Here is a 19,639-nt window from a genome sequence, read left to right as displayed (position 1 = left end):
GTGGGCCCTAATGACACCCTATTACCCATGTAGAGTAGTGGGCCCAAATGACACCCTATTACCCATGTAGAGTAGTGGGCCCAAATGACACCCTATTACCCATGTAGAGTAGTGGGCCCAAATGACACCCTATTACCCATGTAGAGTAGTGGGCCCAAATGACACCCTATTACCCATGTAGTGGGCCCAAATGACACCATATTACCCATGTAGAGTAGTGGGCCCAAATGACACCCTATTACCCATGTGGATTAGTGGGCCCAAATGACACCCTATTACCCATGTAGAGTAGTGGGCCCAAATGACACCCTATTACCCATGTAGAGTAGTGGGCCCAAATGACACCATATTACCCATGTAGAGTAGTGGGCCCAAATGACACCCTATTACCCATGTAGTGGGCCCAAATGACACCCAATTACCCATGTAGAGTAGTGGGCCCAAATGACACCCTATTACCCATGTAGAGTAGTGGGCCCTAATAGAAGTGCAATACAAGGCTGCTGATGGCTGAATAACAAGCCTTTGTGGCTGCGGTGTCCTACCCTGAACGTTCAGCTCCGCCATAGCCGTGGCTTTACCAGCACTGTTGGCCACAGAGCAGATGTAGGTTCCAGCATCTTCCACACACACCTCCCGAATCTCCAGGAAGTGGATTCCCGATTTCTCAAACATGCTGAAGTGGGAAGAAGCTTGGATCTCCTTATCTCCCTGTAACATCCAGACAGAGTAAGAGAGAGAGAGAAGGAGACGGGTAGGTGGAGGGAGAATGTGAGAGGCATGAGAGAGAGAGGGAGAAAAAGAGAGCAAGAAGAAGTGACAGAGATGTAGAGAAACAGAGAGGGAGAGTCAGATTGATTTTGGCAAAGAAGAGCCACCATTATCCCCCGGTGAGAGAGAGACTACATCATCTCTGTTCCATTTATGGTTACACATTTCCAGTAACTTTCCAATTCAGTATTTCCTGGACACTTTCTGATGATTTAGAGAACATTTCAATTCAGGATCTCTGGAAAACCTGTCGATTTCGGGAGAGTTTACGAGAATTCTGCAGCCCAAACGATCAACCTATAAGCTCACCTTGAGCCAGGTAACCAGGGGCTGTGGACGTCCTGTGATTTTAGCAGAGAACTTGCCACTCTGTCCAATTCGGGCGAAGACGCGGGAGGGCTTTGTCACAAACTTGGGGGGGCTCTCCCCCCAGATACTGGGCCTGCTCTCCACCGCTGGAACCCCGAACCGTCCACTGGAGTCAGAGCAAACAACCACTCAACTACCTCAACCTTTAAATATGTGTCTGCTCAATGACATCACCTGAGCAAACAAATTGCATTTGAAGCATGACCTAATAAAGTAATACATTTCTGGAACAAATACAAAACATACACACATTCTGAGACACAATTCCATTAACAAAGATTCGTGTTGGAACAGACACTGTATGAAGAAACAGGATAACATGGTTGATTGTATGAGCATGACACCATGTACGAAGAAATAACGCTTCCCAAATGGCGCCCGACTGCTTATGTGTTGAGTTATGTTTAACCAGGGCGCAAAGGGCTCTGGTGAAAAGAGCACCATGCAGGAAATAGGGAGGTATCAGTGCAGACAAAGACATCTTACCCTGTTTTACTCGAGGATGTCAGGTTGTATGTCTTCCCTGCGTTCCCTATGAGAGATGGAAAACAGGCCTCAGATAATGAAGAAAAACCAGCCTCAATTGCACTCCATTCTCCATTGATAACCGGGTTTTATTGAAAAGCAGTGCACTCTGCAGGGAACAGGACACCATTTGGAAGACCGAAAGAGAGAACAGAGCAGTACGTAATGCAACAGAATGTGTGCTGCGGAATGCTTTATGTCTCACTGCAAGGCCCTGTTAAGCGATGTTTGCACTGCTACTAGTTAAAGAGGGCACGCTCCATATGTTTCTGTTTGTGTTTAGTAAACCTGGGGTGCCTGAATAGCTGTTTATGATCCTCGTAAAGCTGAACAAATGTGCAGGACATCTGAATGTTTACATACTTCTCACTGGAAAGCAGTAGGTACCAGCCCCCCACCTTTTCATGCATAATGTAACCTAAGTATCCACAGAAAAACCCTCGGAAATGGAAAGGCAAAGCTGGCAAGGTACATGCCAAGGAATCTGAAAATGAAAGTGTGCCAATACCACTTATGCTAACAGGAAGAAAAGGTTCCTGAAGCCTTCCGTGTGGACAGTGTAAAGGCTGCAACCCAAATGATACCCTACTACAGTAGGCCCTGGTCAAAATGCCGTGCAATATATAGTGCATAGGGAGCAACTTGGTCTGAAGCCATGTCTTGGCTATACCGTTAAACACTTAATGCGTTCCTTCTGAAAGGGGAATTAGAGAAGTACATTATCTGCAGTAACTCAAAGTGCAAACATCACTTGGGCAGAGAAAGAAACACTGTGTGCATTATGCATTACAACACCTCTAATATTTTATAGAGTCAAATAAAAGTGCTAATATTTTTGTCTAATAAATGTGCTGGCGCTCAGAATATTCAGCTCAGTCTTTGTTAAATTTCACATGAACTTGAGACTGGGCACATTTCTCAGGGTTACATGGAAGTCTGCTGTCAATGTAACAATTTAAAGGAGCTCCAAAGCCAGTAAACCCCCCCAAAAAAACACTTGGCAACACACCATTGGGCTGAATAGTGTGTCTTAAATAGCACCCTATTCCATGGGGCCTATTCAAAAGTAGCACACTAAATAGGGAATAGGGTGCCATTTGAGGTTCAGTGTTAGTGAACAGCACCAAAGGCTGCTGTGGGGTACCTTCTACAGTGATCTCCACGGTGACCTGGCGACTCCCGGCATCGTTCACCGCATCACATGTGTAGAGCCCAGCATCACTGTCTTGGACACCATGTACCACCAGGCTGAAGGTCCCACGGCTACTCTGTTCCATGACAATACGCTCCCCGGCTATAACAGTTTTCCCATTCCTGGACCATGTGACCTGGGGCTCAGGGTGCCCTCTCACCTGGGGATGATAGAAGAATTTCAGTGGATCGTACCTAAACAAAATATACCGGAGTATCATGGTTTCAATATTTATTTAACATGGTTAAAACTGAGAAATGAAACAAAATAGTTGATATGGCTAAGTCGATATTTCTGCGAAGTGGCACTCTTCATGCAGGAGTTTTGGGGGAGGAAGCAGACAAGAAGCTAGCAGTGCAGTACCCAGAATGTTGAACCACAACCTGAAGTAGGAACAATGTACACAAATGAAGTAGGCAACAGACAGACCGGAACATGCCCACTTTCTATCTTTTCATTATTCTTGTAAACACAATTTAAGTCAAAGCACAGGAATTCTCTGGGGGTATAAAAATGACTTAATCTGTGACCCATGGCCTAATTAAAACTTTTTGAAAACATAATTACTTGCGAAGCTAACTTCCCAAGATACACATGCTTAATTTCCACCACTAGTATGCTAAACTTTGCCTGTATTGTCTTTCAACAAAAACTTGTTTCCCCAATATCCTTCCTCAAGTTCATAGTCCTTCCTGACATGGCAACTCTCTCAGAACTCATTTTTACTACATGTAGTAACAGGTAAAGTAGAGCCATCACTCATCAGCATTTTATAAAAATACATATAATTTTTTTTACAAAAACACCTGGCCCTACTCATCATACCAACTGTCAAGAGCGGAGTACGGCACCGTTGCTAAAATGGCACATGACGTTAACCAGCAGACAAGAACGGGCACAGGAGCTCTGTGAAACATGTCTCATGTTCCCTGTCTGGAAGGGATTCCCACTTTCCTCCAATTCATCTCAGTCAAATTGACTTCTCTAATCTTACCACAGCTTGCTTTCTCTGAAGTCTTTGAAGCATCTCAAATCTGCAGGCAGAGGCCACAGCTAATAAGGACAGCGGATGGGCGATCTCTTTCTCTCCCACTTTGTTTCCACTGGTGGCATGCCAACAATCCTCCTCTTGAACTCCTGGGACTTTGTATTTCGGAGATCATGGTAAACCCAAATGAGCAGAAATATTAAGGGTCATTTTTGCAAACAAGACCCTAGCAAAGGCAACTGCTTTTGAATTAGCAGTAAAACTAAAAGAGAAAGGGAAACTGTTAACCACGGCAGCTGCTACACATTTCAGATAGAACATACAAAACTAATATGTCTTAACCGCTAGAAACCAACAGATTGATTCCATATGGAACCTAAAAATCTAAGGCGAGGTGAAAAAATAAATAAGTAAAGCACGAAAGTCCAGCCTCGCTCTGTAAACGCACCACTCACATTCCAGACTGTCAAACTGGCCTCTCTGATTTTCAATCAAATATTACCTCTGCTGTACTTGGTCCTTTCCAGGTTTGCCCAAAAATGGAAGCATTAGGTTTAAAGTCGTTATTAAATCAAACAGACACTGGCATTTCCCTGAAAAAGCTGCTTGACGCTCAGTGCCACAGAGATTTCATGCAGACTTCAGATTTCTCCTTTCCAAAGCCTCTTGTGGTCAAGCGCTGGGCCTCAAGCATCCTGAATGACCAAGTTCACATGCTGAGTTCAGAAGAAAAAAAAACATTGTGGAGTTCCTACAAACCAAAAAAAACAGACACAAGCACCATATTGGCTTGTCAAGGGAAAAACAACTTCAAAACAAATTTAGTGACAGGGCCATCGTCCAATTCACTGAGAGCAGAGGATGGTGCTTGCTGTTGATCCACCCTGGACATATGAACCTAGCTTTTAAAAAACATCAAAAAAAATCCCCAAGAATGCAAAAAGACAAGGAAATTGGGAGAGGCATGTGAGGAACAAAGCTGGATATATTCACTCTAGTTCATTTTGAGTTTTGCTACTGGAACCCAATGAATCACCACATTAAGGGTACTGTTTGTCTTAAGTCCAATTACGTTGGGATAAAAGCAGCCATTACAATGCAATTCCCCTCGCATTTAAAAAAAATTAACGGATCAAAGGGAAGCAACAAACATTTCGGGCCTTTTAATCATGTAAGTCATTTCCACTGCCACTGTTTCCATGTGAAATAACTAGAACGGATAATTGGATCCCTCGTGTCTTCAGACAAGTTCCACATCAATAACATAATCTGCACTTTGGGTACGCGCGTCCCAGTAGGTCCCTATTCTTAATTAACTACTTTGGACCAAAGTCTTTATAGCCAATAGGATAGCATATGGAATGATACCATTACATTTGTCCCGGTAATTCTCTAAAGGTCTGGTACTGAGGACGACTTTTCAACTCTGTATTCGGGAGACACCTGTAGTGGGTTACCTCAGAAGCTGGCCCCTGACTAGGAGAAAAATTGCCTGTTGGCTATCACTCAATGAACATACATAAAAAGCCATTAATGTATTCCCACCTGTGTTGTAGCATACATCATATAAAGTAGGGATCTCTCCCACTGAATGGAGGTCATAGTATGTCTGTGTCCACAATGGCGCCCTATTCCGTTAATAGTGCACTCCTTTTTACTTACTTTTGGACTGAGATTTAAAACAGTGCATTATATGGGGAGTTAGACAAAAAAAAAAAAAAAAAAGGACAACTTTGTTCATGGCCGCGGGAAAATGTTTTTATCAGTGTGTGCTGTGGAATTGAACATGCATGCCCGTCGGTCCGGAATTATTATAGAGTACTGGGATCTCGTCAGGGGGGCTGCAGCTCCTCCAGCACTCCTACTTTCCACGGCAATGACTTTGTCAGAGTATTTACTGTAACATAAATTATCCAGGGTGACTTACGGCAGTGAAAGCACACATTTTCCTATCTTTTCTATTCTCTACAGGCTCCCTGTGGAAATTTAACCCACAACCCTGGTGTTGTACGCATCATGCTAACATCTGAGCTACACAGGGGCATTGTCTGTTGATTTCAAGATTGAGTGATCAATAAAGTTGATTCACATAGTGTGATCAATACAGTTGATTCACATAGTCACTGAGTATTTTTCACATTTTTCATGGCTGTGAATGGCCACACTGTACTTGTGATGGTGAGAATCCCACATCACTTAGAGACATGAAGTTAAAGTTTAATCCTGAACTAACATTCCACAGGAATGGAAATAAAGAAGTATTTGACTGCTGTTTCAACATTCAAACAACCTGATGTCTTCATCTCATCAATCTTCTCTTTTTCCTGGCTTTGCTGAAACTGTCAAGCTACATAGCCAAATAGCTGCTATGAATTACACATGCAAAAGACGATAATCGCAGGTATTTAACAAGCTCACGTTATTTTATAATAGTCGTACGCGCAGGATACACAAGGCGAACAAACCAAACTAATTTCTCAACAACAGATTCCTTCTCGCCAACCCAAGAAACAAAATTACAAATGTTCCGATTTTTAATAATTCAAAGAGATAAAATGTTTACAAACGACAATAGTTGTAACACAAAACCAAGTATTAGCATTACGGAGCAGCTGATGGTTGACACCGCATGTTGATTAAAAGGGCCTTCAGAGATGATGGTTTCTGAAGAAGGCAGGTGGCCACTTCTCCAACCCTGGTCAGGAAAGTGAACCAGGCAGTGAGTGAGGGTGCACCTGGGAAGAAGCACCCCAATAGAGCAGTGGTCCACATCTGCTTTAAAAAGGCAGACCCACCGCCGGCATATACCTCACAGTGCTCAAGTTGAGCCGCCCTTGCACTCTGTTCCCTCTGTGTTTTCCTAGAGGCTCTTAATTATGCAATATAGCATTCTTCGGGAGAATTAGTTCTTCCCTTGGCAAGCCATTAAAGGACATTGGAAGCTGGAGGGAGAGAGCCTGCAGGGAGGCTGAGATAGGGGAGGTCATGTGGACCCATGTCAGAGGCCTGCCTCCATGGTGGTGGACATTCCTTGTCTTTGCAGAGGCGTCCCCACTCGTTGAGAACATGTCTCTGAAGCATGACGAAAACAGTGGCTGCAAGGAAGGCGGAGGCCACGTACTGTCAATGTCAGCCAGCGGGACCAGCTGACGTCAAACGGGGAAAACGGGTGGCCATCTGCACTCTACGGTCGAACGCAAGGTGTTACAACTACAGAACTTTGCTACACCAACAGGGATATTTCCTATAGAAGTGATTGATGCAGACGGACGGAGTAACAATACCCTGACACAACCCCCGTCTGGGGGAAGCAAACCTGTGTTCTTGGTACTCTTGTTTGAAGGTCAGAGGTGGTCTGTAAATCATAGGTGGTAGGAGGCTGTGTGTGTGTGTGTTTAGCATTTAGCTGTCAGATGGATGTCACCTGAGGTCATGTGCTCAATCCCATCGATACTAAGATACTTAGGGTTATAAACATCTATACCCCACACAAAAAAAAAAAATTCTCTTGATGCACACAAACACATTTTAGCTCACTCAGTTTTAGGTGATACAGGCCATCCAAATGTAATAGTTAAAGAAGAAACCCTGTTGTTGCTGATCATCCAAGCAGAACTGGAGCTGACCAGGTTCTGCTCCAGCAACCCTGGAGAAAAAAAAATCAATACCTCAGGAAGCGGAAAGTCACAAGACTAAAATATTTTAATCCCTATCAAGAAGCATTCCACAACACCGGACCTGGTTTCAAAAATGTTTTAATTATTACAGATACTTTGACTGTTTGCTGCAGCAAGCCAGGTTTAATGTTTCTGTTCTATTGGTTTCAATTCTATTGGTCCACTAAGCCAGGCCAGCTCAATCAAGCACAGATAAATAACTTCAAATTAATTCAAATAGTATTTGAACCCATGTATGCTGAGCACTGGATAGTCAGGATGCATTAAATCAGAGTAGACTTCGAGCTCTCTTCCTTTGCTAACAACCATCTCACCTTCATAACCAACCAATCACAAAGTATTACAAAGTGAAGCCTATGAAGCCTATGTGCACCTTTCAAAACAAAAGGTGCACATAATTCACCGTACATTCATTAAGTTGCTGAATATATAGTTGGTTTAAAATCAATGGTGATGTCTAACCTTTGGTAATAATGGAAAAATAAAATTGTGAACGTTAAAGAAAGAGCTCAAGGTACTGTTATTGTTAGTCCAATGAGGAGCAAAGGAATGCAAGACACAGATGTCTATGTTTAGGAACTGTAAATAATAGTCCTTCATCCATACTGTTAATGTGCCAGAACAGGAGTGACCCAGATGAGCATTCTGTCTGTGGAAAGTATTTCCATTGTCCAAGTACCATTTTATTAAATATATCAAAGTTAAGCTGTAGTTAATTTAAATAATTGTAATACTACAGTGCCTGAAGATTCAAAATAACTAAACAGTAACACTATATATTTGGATCTGTGCCGATGAATCGACATAGCATTAGAGTGCTAAAATGGGTTTCTACATGCAGTTTCCTCAAACTGGACCCACTTGAACTTCAGCCATTGGCTCTATCCTCACAGGAAACAGCTCCCAACTCGGTTGCCAAAGGCATTGCTGTCAATGACCAGAATTGGTCGAGGCAGCTATTTTCATGCCATTTCAATACTTTGAGGGGAATTCAATTATGTGCTTCCTTGGATTATGTCAGTGGTGTGTCATGATGGCAGCCAGAACTGAGTATTCTTAAAAATGGGATTTATAAGGGTGCGACTTGGATCTAGGGTAACTTCAGAAATATTCTCAGTTTTTCCAGAACTACCAGGGGAAAGGTTCCAGAACTCCAAAAGGAATTTGCAGCAAATCTGGAATACTCTAACCAGGATTTCCTGAAAATCTGGGAGTTTTGGGAAAGTTACCAGCATTTTAGAAACCCTAACTTGAATCCTTATGATTGGTGGTGCACACGTTAGCAACTACAGCATCTAACAGTTCTGCAAATAGATGCTAAATAAGGAAGCATGTTTATTTATCTGACAATAATGGTTTGTTAAACAGTTTTCTTTTCTCCCCCCATCAAATGCTTAAACCATGACATCACTGTTATGGTCATCAGTCTGGCCTGGCTATTGTAAGGGTAGCAGACAGACTTTTTTTGGCAACAGTAAACCTATGGTGATCAGCGGCACAAAGCCTTAGTGACCACAGCTCCACAGGCTCTGATGGAGTGTCTGAGCTGCAGTGGCTGGACACAAAGCCAGTCTGTTGAATATGATTGGTAGACGGGCACTAGTTATAGATGATAATCTAGGGCAAATGACAGTTAACAGTTCAATATGAATGATCACATCTGTCCTTCGTCAAGACTTTACTGTAATGTCCTCAGGGAGAAACAATACAGATATTTAACAAAAACTACTCCAAAACTTTGTACCAGCAAAGGTTGAGAAACTAAATGAAAACCAGAGTGGAGGTAAATTCAGTGACGGAGCCTGCTTTCTGTAACACCACAGCCTCTTAAAGATGCAGCCCGGAACTTCTGATTAACAAAATATTGTTTTTAAACCCATTTTGGGCTGGATGTCTGATTTGTGGTTTATATGTGCACGATAGAAAATCAGAATCCCTATCATGCCTGAATTTGCAATCCATAGATTGCTTTCTGAGTAAAAGGAAGCAAAAGAGCATGGACATATTGTGTACTATCCCTTTAACATGGAAAACGGTGCGGGACTTGAAGGGGACTGAGACCAGGGCTTCTAAGATGCAGAGCCGCCCCTCAGTGGGTGTCAAAACATGACATGTAGACATAAAACTCCTCCAAACACGGAACAAGGCCACCGGAGAAACTGCTCCACTGGTATGTCGACATGTGCAGTGGACGTTGTCAATCCGACCTTTTTGGATTGAAGGTCAGATTGACAACGTCACTCTGGATTGAAGGTCTGCTAAAACTCATATACTGTTCTACACTTCCTGATTTACATTTCACCCACAACGCAGTGTCTCTGTGACTTTACTCTCAGAGCTTCTCCAACAAAAAATTTCGTTTAGCCTTTGCATATCTGTTTGGAGACATATCTGTTTGGACAACTTTAAAACATTTTTGGAAGAGTTTTCTTCCTTTGTTAGGATAACAAGTCATCATCCATTAATCATGTTGAAAATGGAAATTCAGTCTCTTTTTGCCAAAAGGACCATTGGGATAAATGAAGACTAGACTAGTCTCTAAGCGTCAGGTAGATTTTGGGGGAAGAATATTCTCAGACACTTCAATATACAATGCCTGCTTGTTCATTCAGGACCCTATTGAGTCAGCTGACAAACAAAACTGACACCCAATCCCGAAATGAACTGCAGGTAAATATATGAAAGGATTTATCAGTAATTCAGAGGGACAATAGCTCCACTTTGCTCTTGGATAGTCAAGGCCAAAGATTCACCATACTGCTTATATGCAGCATGGTGAATAAAAACCTCCAATCTCCACACACGCAAACAGCTTAGGGTCGATTTTGTACAGAGTCTGAGTAAAAAAAGACAATGATCTCCAGATAGGGATTTCAAGTAGAGATTAGTAAAAAAATATAAAAAAGAAAGCACAGTAATATGTCTTGGCAAACACCAAGTATTGACTAAAGCACCACAGAGATCACTTCAGCATCTTTACTCCAAAACAGTGAAACGTTATGCATACAGAATTGGGTTGAAAGAAACTGGTTTGAAGAAAAGTACTGGTTTGAAGAAAAGAATGGGATTTTAAGAGAGAGTTAGACACAGCGAGAGAGATTCAAACCTTCCCATCCAGACGCGCAGTCCCTCCCAGATTGACCCGGGCATTGCGGGGTGGCAGCGTGAACGCTGGAGGCTCCTGACTTCGGGAGCCTTGTCCTAATGTTAGGCTGGTCTTGGAGAGCCTTGTCGCTGTCACAAGCTGGACATCGCCCATATTTCTGTATAGGATTGAATACATGTTTTTGGTCAACTTTTTAGATAATGCAATTCCCAAATTCTCTATGTACTTACGATTTGTTGGACCTACTATTGTTGGATATTATTTGACATATATACATTCTAACTGAAGTGATAAATTATATCTGGTCTCTTTCCAAATCAACTTATAGGGAAACTATTGGTAAAAAATAACTAATAAATAAATCCAATCATTACTTTTGCAGTTTTGAGTCTGCTAATTTTACTGTATATGCCTAATTTCCGGATTTGACAAGCTAGAAGTAGTTAAGGAAATATTAGAAAAAGAACTGACGTTCCATTTCAAGACAGTTTGGGACAAAAGGCCCCATCTTTATTTTGTAGCACAAGAATTGCATTATCAGACACTTTTTCAGAATCAAATTATTAACAAAAACAAAACCAGGAAAAAAATACTGTATCTAGCTATATCTGGCCAATATTTTTAATGCCAGCTAAATCTAATATTTATCTAATACATGTGAATAGCAAAGTAAGCGTAACACCCACATTAGGTACATTTAAACATACAGAAAGTCACAGATTTCATTGCTATCATGATCAACATGCATTTGCTTCACTACCCAAAATGCAGCTTGAAACTATCGTTCAAGTCATTTGTGGTGACGTGAAAACGAGGGGCACTGCACAAAAGTTCTCAGTGACTCAATGGCCTCTAACCAATCAAGGTATAATTTGAAAAACCCCAGTTTAACCATGTGATCCCTGGCTTTGGCTACAACTCCTCGGTTTCTGGTTCCACTTCAGAGCATTTAGAATGTGTTCAAGTTCTAGAAATCGTCGACGGGTGACTCAGATTTAGACTTATTACTGAGAACATATGTTCACGGTCGTGGCGTTTGGCCAGAGCAATGAGTTTAGCTAGCCAGGCAGATTTTGTTTACCATCTGTGGAATGTGTTATAATCATCCCTGTCTCAATGGGTGAAGTTGGGACCACCAAGGAAGGACAAGTAAAAGTCACTTTTGAGACTTCAGATGTCTGACGCTGGTATAAACACTGGACCCTCAGTCTGCAGGCTGCAGCTGGATCCCCCTGAGGAATGAACGCTAGAGAGGCACGACATAGGAAAACACGCACGCTTCCTCCCAGAGATGCCAGAAGAGCCTTTAGGACTACTCTCGCATTCAATAACCGGTGTACTGGGGTGTTAGTGTTAAGCTATAAGAATTCAGAACCACCTGTTCTACTGGGCGAAATGAAAAGGCAGTTACACCTTTGAGCGCAGGATAAAAGCTCCACACTACATTCTGTTTCGTAGAACAGCTTAAAAAAAATGGAGCACAAGACCATTGTATAACACAGTTCAATAGTAGTGGCTTTCAAGCTAAGTAAAATAATGTGAGCCTTTATTTGAATTTAATGCAATTCACATCCCAACTCTCACACAATGCTGCATATCATCACATGGGATTAACAGTGTCAATACAGCTGTGTATTTGATGTGGCATGCCGTCAATCTCTGTTGCTCTTACTGTTCTATAAGAGAGGAATCGGTTAAAGGTCAATGAGGGTGTTTAAGATAATAGTGTCATTTAGGATCTAACCTTCGGCTCTGGGTCATTATCTCACAGGCGTCGCATGAGAACGGTGATAGCATCACAAATTCATACCCGGTACTGTGATGACCAGTAACATGAGGTGCCATCAAACAAAAGAATGACACAATTAAGTAAGGAGATATAGCTTAATCTTAGAGAAAACCTGTTGGTCATATTGCATGACTGTAAACGAAAAGGTTTGGTGAAAGTGACGTGCCAAACCATGCCCTTATGAGAAAAAAAACAGTGTCAATGACAAATTATTACATAGTTCTAGCAACCGTTGTTAGGGCCTTGGTTAGCACTTAACAAATTTTGACCAGAATATTGTGTTCATTGCTATGTTGGTTGCTTGGTTCTATTTTATACTGTACTAGTCCTAAGCAAACTATTCTAAGAAAACAGAACCAATCAGCCAGTGTATCTGGCTGACAAACACGATTGAGGCTGAGCCAATTTGCACTGTCCTCTGTCAGCCAATCTGATTGATTGGTTCATTTGTTTGCAGAAAGTAAAAAGTTGCTCTAGAAGGGATTTTCTTATAAAACAGCCTAAAGGTGTGGTATTTCGACTGTAAACCACTAGTTATGCATTACATTTCTAGGGTACATACTGTGGTGCTGTTTTTAGCCTGTCTCATGATGGCTTAATTCCAGAAACTTTGTTCAAAATCATGTTAAACAAATATTTCAAGGAAGAACACATGGTTAAGATTGAAAGTAAAAAGGGCACTCTAGCATTTACAAGACTGAATTTAAACAACAGCAAAAAGAAAACAGAACCAGTCAGCCAGTGTAGCAACAGATGCAAATGACAACAGATTTTCCCTCCGGTCCTGCAGCTCAGTTCAGTTTAATACATAATCCACAACATTATTATTAACTTGATCCAGAGTAAATAGACACTAACTTATTGTTACCCATCTACCAATAACTCCCTTTTTAAAAAAGCTCAGTGACTGAGGCACCACACGTGTTGTATCAATAGGAGGAATAGGAAATAAATCCCTATAATTTCTCACAGAGTGAATCAATATAATGTATTGTGATTTTCTAAAAGCTATATTTGATTTCAAAACTAATTAAAGCTGCTTCAACAACATACTTACACTTTTGTAAAAAGGAAGGGGAACCTACAAGAGGTGATGGAGAACTATGCTCACACAGAAGGACTGTTCACGGAGCTCTACTATACAAGGAATAATCACAAACTTCGATAGGCTTAACTACCAGCACAAAACGACTGTTGCCAATAGGGATGAACCTATCCAACCTAACAGAAGAGATTGTTTTCATCCTGATATCTTTGAGCTGTGTGCAGAACCAGTGCTTGGAGGAGATCTGAGCTGTGTGCCGAACCAGTGCTTGGAGGAGATCTGAGCTGTGTGCCGAACCAGTGCTTGGAGGAGTTCTGAGCTGTGTGCCGAACCAGTGCTTGGAGGAGATCTGAGCTCTGTGCCGAACCAGTGCTTGGAGGAGATCTGAGCTGTGGGCCGAACCAGTGCTTGGAGGAGATCTGAGCTGTGTGCCGAACCAGTGCTTGGAGGAGATCTGAGCTGTGTGCCGAACCAGTGCTTGGAGGAGATCTGAGCTGTGTGCCGAACCAGTGCTTGGAGGAGATCTGAGCTGTGTGCCGAACCAGTGCTTGGAGGAGATCTGAGCTGTGTGCCGAACCAGTGCTTGGAGGAGATCTGAGCTGTGTGCCGAACCAGTGCTTGGAGGAGATCTGAGCTGTGTGTCGAACCAGTGCTTGGAGGAGTTCTGAGCTGTGAGCCGGACCAGTGCTTGGAGGAGATCTGACCGGTGTGCCGAACCAGTGCTTGGAGGAGATCTGAGCTGTGTGCCGAACCAGTGCTTGGAGGAGATCTGAGCTGTGTGCCGAACCAGTGCTTGGAGGAGATCTGAGCTGTGTGCCGAACCAGTGCTTGGAGGAGATCTGAGCTGTGTGCCGAACCAGTGCTTGGAGGAGATCTGAGCTGTGTGCCGAACCAGTGCTTGGAGGAGATCTGAGCTGTGTGCCGAACCAGTGCTTGGAGGAGATCTGACCGGTGTGCCGAACCAGTGCTTGGAGGAGATCTGACCGGTGTGCCGAACCAGTGCTTGGAGGAGATCTGAGCTGTGTGCCGAACCAGTGCTTGGAGGAGATCTGACCGGCATGCCGAACCAGTGCTTGGAGGAGATCTGACCGGTGTGCTGAACCAGTGCTTGGAGGAGATCTGACCGGTGTGCTGAACCAGTGCTTGGAGGAGATCTGAGCTGTGTGCTGAACCAGTGCTTGGAGGAGATCTGAGCTGTGTGCTGAACCAGTGCTTGGAGGAGATCTGAGCTGTGTGCTGAACCAGTGCTTGGAGGAGATCTGACCGGTGTGCTGAACCAGTGCTTGGAGGAGATCTGACCGGTGTGCTGAACCAGTGCTTGGAGGAGGTCGGGGTGGCGAAGGGTGGAGCGAGGGGGCATTTTCTACATACGTGAACTAAACAAAAGGCGCATCAAGCACATGTTTGGTTCAAATTTCTGTTTGCTTATCCAAATACCCTGTTGTATTCTCCCTTTCATTTGAATACTTTAACACAGGTATGTGGGGGGGACAAAGTGGGGGCCGTGATTAAGAAAGCATGTGCAACAGAAAAAGAAAAGAAAAAAAGAGTGACTCAACATAAATCAGAGACAAGCAGACTCACTGTATTCCCCAGTTGGTCTGCCTTCGCAGTCAGAAGGGCTGTGGAGGTCCGATGCCTGCTTCTGTTTAGTGTTCAGGAAGCCTGATAGTTGGTGGTTCCGCCACTGGCTGCCCCGAGGTGGGGTCTGTGGACGTTCCTCTTCCTTACCTTTATCCAGTCTGCACAAATAAAAAGTATTGCTTAAGAAGAGATTATGGTACAGTTAATTTTTCTCCTCTCGCAATTATGGCCTTTGCCTCATTGTAGGAACTCCACAGCAGCTTCAAGAAAGTCAAAGATTGAGGCACATGTCCATACAGGCACGTCTTGCCAAGCTGTTCTGCTTCTCATCACACCTGAAAGTATTTGGAAACATGCGCTTCGAGGAGGGTGCATTCTCTGGCTGATAAATACGATTCAGGCTGAGCCAATTTGCATTGTCCTCTGTCAGCCAATCTGATTGATTGGTTCATTTGTTTGTAGAATGTATAAAGTTGCTCTAGAAGGGATTTTCTTATAAAACAGCCTAAAGGTGGGGTATTTCGATTGTAATCCACTAGTTATGCATTACATTTCTAGGGTCCATACTGTGGTGCTGTCTTTAGCCTGTCTCATGATGGCTTACTTCCAGAAACTTTGTTCAAAATCATGTTAAACAAATATTTCAAGGAAGAACACATGGTTAAGATTCAAAGTAAAAGGGGCACTTTGTAGAATCTGAATTTAAACAATAGCATGACTTGTCTCCTGGTTTAGGGTGGGGGGTAGTACTGCGAGTGTCTAAGCAAGTATTAGGAGACTACACATCAATGCAAACAAACGGACCCGAGGCAAGGTTTAAATGAGGAATATCTCAGGCACATTTCCTAGAAAATAATATTTTATATTTGAATTTAAAACATTAAGTGCAGATGTCTACTGATGTAGTCAGATGTCTTTTGCTTGTATTTATGGTTGTAGTACAGTAAAAATATACAATTAAAAAAAAGGCCCCTTGAAGTACTGTTAAATGATGTGTTAATTAATTAGCCTTGATTCTGTTCCAAAGTAAAAAAAAAAAGAGACCTCGAAAAAAAGTAGTGTAAATTCATGTTTGTGAGTTCATGTTCGGCGAGGATATGGAATTGTATTGCCTTCCCATTATCCACAGGAATTAATATAAATGGTTCCCGTCTGAGAAAACACTTAATTGACAGGATGTGCAAAGCCTATAACCGCAAGTGTGAAAGCCAACATTGCGGTATTAAGCTAGTTGTTATTCTAAACATGTTCTACAGACATGTTCCGCCACCCACCAGAACATCAAAACGGTGCCATTAATTACAGAACTGATGTTTGTCTGAATGCATTCTAATTCCACTGGAGTCCTGAAGTGCACCCTATTCCCTACATGGTGCACTACTTCCAACAATCTAGTACACTAAAGAACAGAGAAAGAATAGGGTACCATTTGGAATGTACCCTGTATAATCCATTCTACAGGATGTAAATAAAATTATACCCACAAGCGACTATCAAAAAAGAAAGGCCCGTGTTCCATTTGTCCTATTCTGGAAGACCAAGATAGCTGTGGTTTTATCAGTTGACACATTGCAGAGTATATTCTGAGGCCTATGGTTTATTTGATCAGTGTTGTTTTGCAGGACCCCGAGGTGGACGTGTTTCAAACCACACATTGAACATGGTCAATTTAAGGTTCATACCCTTATAAAACCAATATTTTTACAAAGGAAAAAAACTAAACAAAACAGAGTTTATTAAGGCAAATAAAAATGCAGACAAACCACTAATAAATAGTGTATTGATTCTTACAAATGGATGGATGCTGTTTGGCTGGATGCTGAGATACCACTGGTATGACAAATGGACATGGGTAACCAATTTATATTAGCAAATATACCAGATTACTCATCCCCTTAAGTTTAAAAGCATTTCGCTCTAACCGACATAACCATGGCCGAACTGTAAGACTCATACACCATAGGCCTAAGCAGCACACAGAGATATTCGTATCTACAGCACTGAACTAATAATCCTAACATGTAAGGGCTAAGTTTATAAGGTCATATTCAGAGCTCTTGGGAAAGATGTGCTCTTTCTCTGACAGTTTGGGGGAAGTCTCTTGCCCTGGGGTAAGCATTAACAAACACCTCCTAAACGTATATGGCCATGAGGTCATTCACCTTCACTGGAGGCCATCAGGATGAAAGAACCTACACAGAATTACAGCAAAGCCTGGTACATTAGCATTACGAGCACCACTCACAGGTAGATGATCTACAAATAATACCTTACCGACAGGCCAGAGATCAGGCTAAGAGAACAGGACAGATTTTGACATAAGTCCGTAGTACAGCAGGCCTACAAAACATGAGGACAAATACTGTACTCTGCATTTACCTCAGGTGTAATCTTGTTACCAGACACTTCCACCGAAAGGCAAAGCACAGTGGCCTGGGGACAGACACTTCAGATCGACCACATCTGCGTCCCAAAGGTAAACGCGTTCTGTATTTAGTTGCACTACTCAGGCCAAAGGTAGTGCACTTCGTTGGGAAATAAAACCAGGCACTGGGTAAATGTAGTGGACATAATAGGTTTTTGGGAGTTCCTGAACCTCCATGATGACATAAACAGGTGTTTAGACAATGGACTGCAAGTCAATAAGAACAACACAATGAAAAGAAAATGGTGGTACCAAACTGGATGACGCGTGTGAACACAATGTCTAATCTTATCCACAGTGGAATCTAGCTTGTTTGGGCTTACAGTAAATGTGACACTTTTGACTGACAGCTGGGAAAACATGAGTGAAAGATAGCCAGTCTGGGGTGTACATGGACAATGCTACTGTTTGCCAATAGCAGCAGGATGCTCAGAGGACTGACCGAACTGTGATAAGGCTACTTTCCAAGGCCAATAACCAGCTCTTCTCACTGCAATGCATGTCCCAAATAACAACCTATTCTCTATGAAGTACACTACTTTTGACCACGATCACAAATAGCCTATTCTCTATGTAGTACACTACTTTTGACCACGATCACAAATAACAGCCTATTCTCTATGTAGTACACTATTTTTGATCAAGCTTCTGGTTAAATATAGTGCACTACATAAGAAATAATTTGCCAATTGGGACCAAAGACAGTTTGTTGCTTAACAACAAAATTATGTTCTGGCCAGTATTATTGCTACAACCAATATGCCATAGCAGGTCCATTTCTGTATATGTAGAGTGGTTTGCAGAATTCCAGTTAATTAAAATAAATCCTAAGGTTTTCCAGAAATCCTGGTTGGAGAATTCCGGATTCCCTGCTTATTCCCTGCTGATTTCAGGGACTTAATGGGAAAAACAGGGAATTTTGGCAACATCAATGCAACACTTGAGGCTAATCAAAATTGTCTTCTCTAGCTACTTTCTTACATTATCTTTATTGTTTCCCCTTGTAGTCAGTGTCTGTACAGGGAAAATAGCCTGCTTAAGACTCTTCAAGGCTGGCTTTTGGTTCTAGGTGCCAAAATAGCCGACTGCCGGAGAGGATGACTTAAACTGTGTTAATATCTGGACTTCCAGCTCTGTCACTCGCTTTTGATTATTTACCAATGCACTAAAAATGTTAAACTGATTTATGAACCAAGCATCCATCAGATTTTGAATGGTTTGAATTGGTTTTGTTGCTAAAACAAAGTATTACTCTGTAAGCATTACCTGCACAGGCACTTCAAATGTGACCATGAGAAATTCTCACTTAAAGGCAAAGTTAAGCAAAATATGATTTTCTGCTCATTTCTTTGAATTACTAGTAGGCTACAAACGTACAACTTGGAAGTCAAAAGAAGTAAAATAATGTAAATATTGGGATACATGTTAGACTAGTTGAAGTAATTCATTAGAATACTATCCATAGCCGTGTAATCTTTTTTTAGATAAAAGTCAAAATGAAGATTTTTTTTTTGAAAATGAATGCAAACAGCGGTTACAATAAAAAACAACAGAGTAATCTCAAGGAATAAACGAGTAGGCTATGACCAAAAGTCTAATGTGATAGGAGTTCCTCTAAACCGAAGTTGTAAGGAAAAGTCACCATGAATAGTGCAACCTTCCGTAGGTGCAGTGATGTCCCAGAATTACAAGAAGGCTCGCTGTTTCACAAAAATGTTCAATATTTCAGTTGCACTTACCAAAACAGCACGTTGCCAAGAATGCTCCAAAGCACTGTATTGTCTCCTCAATATGAAGCGCTTATCATGTGTTCAAAGTTTCTATGGTTAAGAGAGAGAATTCGTCTCTAACTCAGCGAGACAAATTAATCGCGATCTCAGAGACAGGTAGGTCACCCGTCGTACTTGTCTGCGTCTACTTAGGATATTTCGTTGACAGTATCAAACTTTTTGGCGTCCGTCCTAACAACATATTCTGTGAGACCTTTCATTGGTCGTGCGAGAGGGGAAAGGGGAGGTCTAAAAATGTGAAAATCTCTCCCCAAATGTACTGTCTGGGTCACAACATTTGTATTATAAATTATGTATGAACACCATGGTCTAGGGCGTTTTTTAGGTGCTTTGTTTATACTGAATTTATTGAACAAAAACGTCCAATAACAAAAACGT

General features: G+C 42.1%; 1 protein-coding gene across 2 annotated transcripts in view; it reads right to left on the bottom strand.

Annotated features, from left to right (window-relative positions):
- mylka (myosin, light chain kinase a) overlaps window positions 1–19,400 on the bottom strand; it is a 59,155-nt gene extending 39,755 nt beyond the window's left edge. Inside the window, exons 1-7 of one of the 2 annotated variants that reach the window (XM_029125803.2) lie at window positions 19,211–19,400; window positions 15,047–15,204; window positions 10,629–10,785; window positions 2,810–3,017; window positions 1,627–1,672; window positions 1,081–1,246; window positions 546–711 (exon numbers count right to left, since the gene is read on the bottom strand). In XM_029125803.2, coding sequence (XP_028981636.2) covers window positions 546–711; window positions 1,081–1,246; window positions 1,627–1,672; window positions 2,810–3,017; window positions 10,629–10,781 — 739 coding nt within the window. In that variant the 5' untranslated portion in view covers window positions 10,782–10,785; window positions 15,047–15,204; window positions 19,211–19,400. The remainder of the gene's footprint in view (window positions 1–545; window positions 712–1,080; window positions 1,247–1,626; window positions 1,673–2,809; window positions 3,018–10,628; window positions 10,786–15,046; window positions 15,205–19,210) is intronic. The other variant, XM_020054906.3, reaches the window with a different exon arrangement.
- Window positions 19,401–19,639: the final 239 nt, after the last annotated feature.

Source organism: Esox lucius, chromosome 16, assembly GCF_011004845.1.
Source record: "Esox lucius isolate fEsoLuc1 chromosome 16, fEsoLuc1.pri, whole genome shotgun sequence".
Taxonomy (NCBI): Eukaryota; Metazoa; Chordata; class Actinopteri; order Esociformes; family Esocidae; genus Esox; species Esox lucius.
The sequence above is the reverse complement of the archived record's forward strand: the minus strand, read 5'-3'. Positions and strand labels throughout refer to the sequence as shown.